Source organism: Otolemur garnettii, unplaced genomic scaffold (assembly GCF_000181295.1).
Source record: "Otolemur garnettii isolate 467f Iridium unplaced genomic scaffold, OtoGar3 scaffold00247, whole genome shotgun sequence".
NCBI classification, from domain to species: domain Eukaryota; kingdom Metazoa; phylum Chordata; class Mammalia; order Primates; family Galagidae; genus Otolemur; species Otolemur garnettii.
The window spans coordinates 1,053,083-1,055,320 of NW_003852642.1; the positions used below are offsets into that span (position 1 = coordinate 1,053,083).

Genomic DNA, 2,238 nt, shown 5'->3' on the forward strand with positions numbered 1-2,238 from the left:
TAACATTTAAAGTATTTTTGTAAATAATAAGTGGGAAAAATACTGCATAAGACAAAAACCCAATAGATAAAGTATTGCATATGGATATTAACATAAGATACTGTAACTTTGGTTTGTAAATATTTAATTCCTTTCTTCTCCTGATCAAGATATCATTAAAATAAGCCCTCATCCTGAGGACCCTGTGAGATGTAGAATGGTTATATAGGGTTTCATATTTGCTCCGTAATTTACTTTATCTTTAAATGGATAAAAATACCTGAGTGTTAACAAGTCTGTAACTTAACAAATATTATAATGAGACAATGTAATATTGAACTAAATTTTGAAAATAAATATTCTCTTTAGTTCAGATTTTTTAGCCAAATCACAGAAAGGAAGTTATCCTTTTCCTGGTAATTATATTCCGTAAAGCCTTCTTTACTTCTGTATTCCTGAGGCTGTAGATCAAAGGATTCAGCATGGGGATCACCACTGTGTAGAACACTGAAGCCACTTTGTCCCGATTCAGGGAATAGCTGGAACTAGGCCTCAGGTAAGTATAGATGGAGGTGGCATAGAACAGAATGATGGCTGTCAGGTGGGAGGCACACGTGGACAGAGCTCTGTGCTTCCCCTCCCCAGAATGCATCTGGAAGATGGAGATGAGAATGTAGGAATAGGAGGTGAGGATGATCAGCAGAGCCCCGACCATATTCACACCAGCAAACGTGGAAAAGACACTTTCTTCCAGGTGTGTATCAGAACATGAAAGTTTAAAAAGTGGGGGACTATCACAGAAGAAGTGATGGATGACATTGGAGCTGCAGAAGGGCAGGCTGCTGACATAGCTGGTGTTGACCATGGAGTTCAGCAGCCCTGCAGCAAAAGCCCCAGCTGCCATTTTAAGGCAGACAGTCCTGGACATGACCAAGGAGTAAAGCAGTGGGTTACAGATGGCCACATAGCGGTCATAGGCCATCAACCCAAAGAGGATGCATTCAGTGGTCGCCAGGGCAATAAAGAAGTACATCTGCAGGAAGCAGCCGGCAAAGGAGATGGTTCTCTTCTCTGACAGGAGATCTACCAGCATCTTTGGGGTGATGGTGGATGAATAGCAGATGTCCACAAAGGACAGGTTAGCTAGGAAGAAGTACATGGGTGTGTGAAGTCGGGAATCGGTCCTGATTAAAAGGATCATCCCAACATTCCCCAGAAGCGTAAGTGTGTAAATCATAAGAAAAAGCAAAAAGAAAATAATCTGTAGCTCCAGGGTGTCTGTTAGACCCAATAGGACGAACTCAGTCAGTGAGGTATAATTTTTTCTGGTCATTTATTACCAAGATATTTTACATAAAGTTTGAATGTGGCTTAAGTATGTCCCCCTTTGAAAATTTAGATAAAAATAGAAATATTGTTAAAGATAATGATAAATGGAAAAAATTTCAGGATCATATGGCATAGTAACTAGAATGAAGTGAAAAGAAATTACAAGACAAATAGGTGAGCATTTAAATTAAATAAACAATTCTCTGTATTGAATCTAGGTTTCATTTTTCCCAAATCTCTGATTTAAGCCCATATATTTTACATCAATTTCTCCAAATGCAAATACATTGTTCTATTTTTTTCTATATCAACCTACATCCCAAATGCAAGGAATTGAAATATCTTTCCTAAAGTTTCTCCCACTCTCTGGAAAGGTATATGGATTTCAATCAAATACATCTAAAACTAATGCTTCATACCCTTCAAAATAGCACTCAAGTAACTCCAAGAAGCAAGAATAGTCATCATTTCAAATAGCCAATATTTTGTCATCTAGCCTATCCTTAAACATAATTTTGTAATATTTTAAAAGTGAACCAAATAATCGTATACTAGTTACAAATATACTATTGAATTAATGCAATATGGTAGCAGTCAGTTACCTGTCCGTGGCAGTGAATAACAGTGACGAATGTTTCTAAATTCTTTCTAGATGAAGTCTTTCTTTCAATATAGTCTATGTGTATATATATATATACACACACACACACACATATATGTATATATATATAATTTTGTTTTTCTGGTCTGGAATTTTCACTTAGAAGCCAAATATCTAAAAAGAAAATCTATTTTCCAGATGCAATGGAAAGTTGAATTGTCTATTGGTAAAATTTTGAGACACTTTCTGATTAAATACATATTGGTGTCTTTTTGTATGTTTTCTTCAAGTGAATTGGATAGTCATTGGGACTAGATAACAGGTATTAA

At 36.1% G+C, this 2,238-nt stretch overlaps 1 protein-coding gene across 1 annotated transcript; it reads right to left on the reverse strand.

Moving 5' to 3' along the window:
- Nucleotides 1–367: 367 nt before the first annotated feature.
- LOC100949960 (olfactory receptor 5F1) lies at nt 368–1,312 on the reverse strand. Its single transcript, XM_003802398.1, has one exon. It carries the CDS (start codon nt 1,310–1,312, stop codon nt 368–370), a length of 945 nt encoding a protein of 314 aa, XP_003802446.1.
- Between the last annotated feature and the right edge of the window lie 926 nt (nt 1,313–2,238).

Bases quoted from the DNA above. Each gene is read 5' to 3' on its own strand.
- LOC100949960 (XM_003802398.1), bottom strand. From the start codon at position 1,312: ATGACCAGAAAAAATTATACCTCACTGACTGAGTTCGTCCTATTGGGT.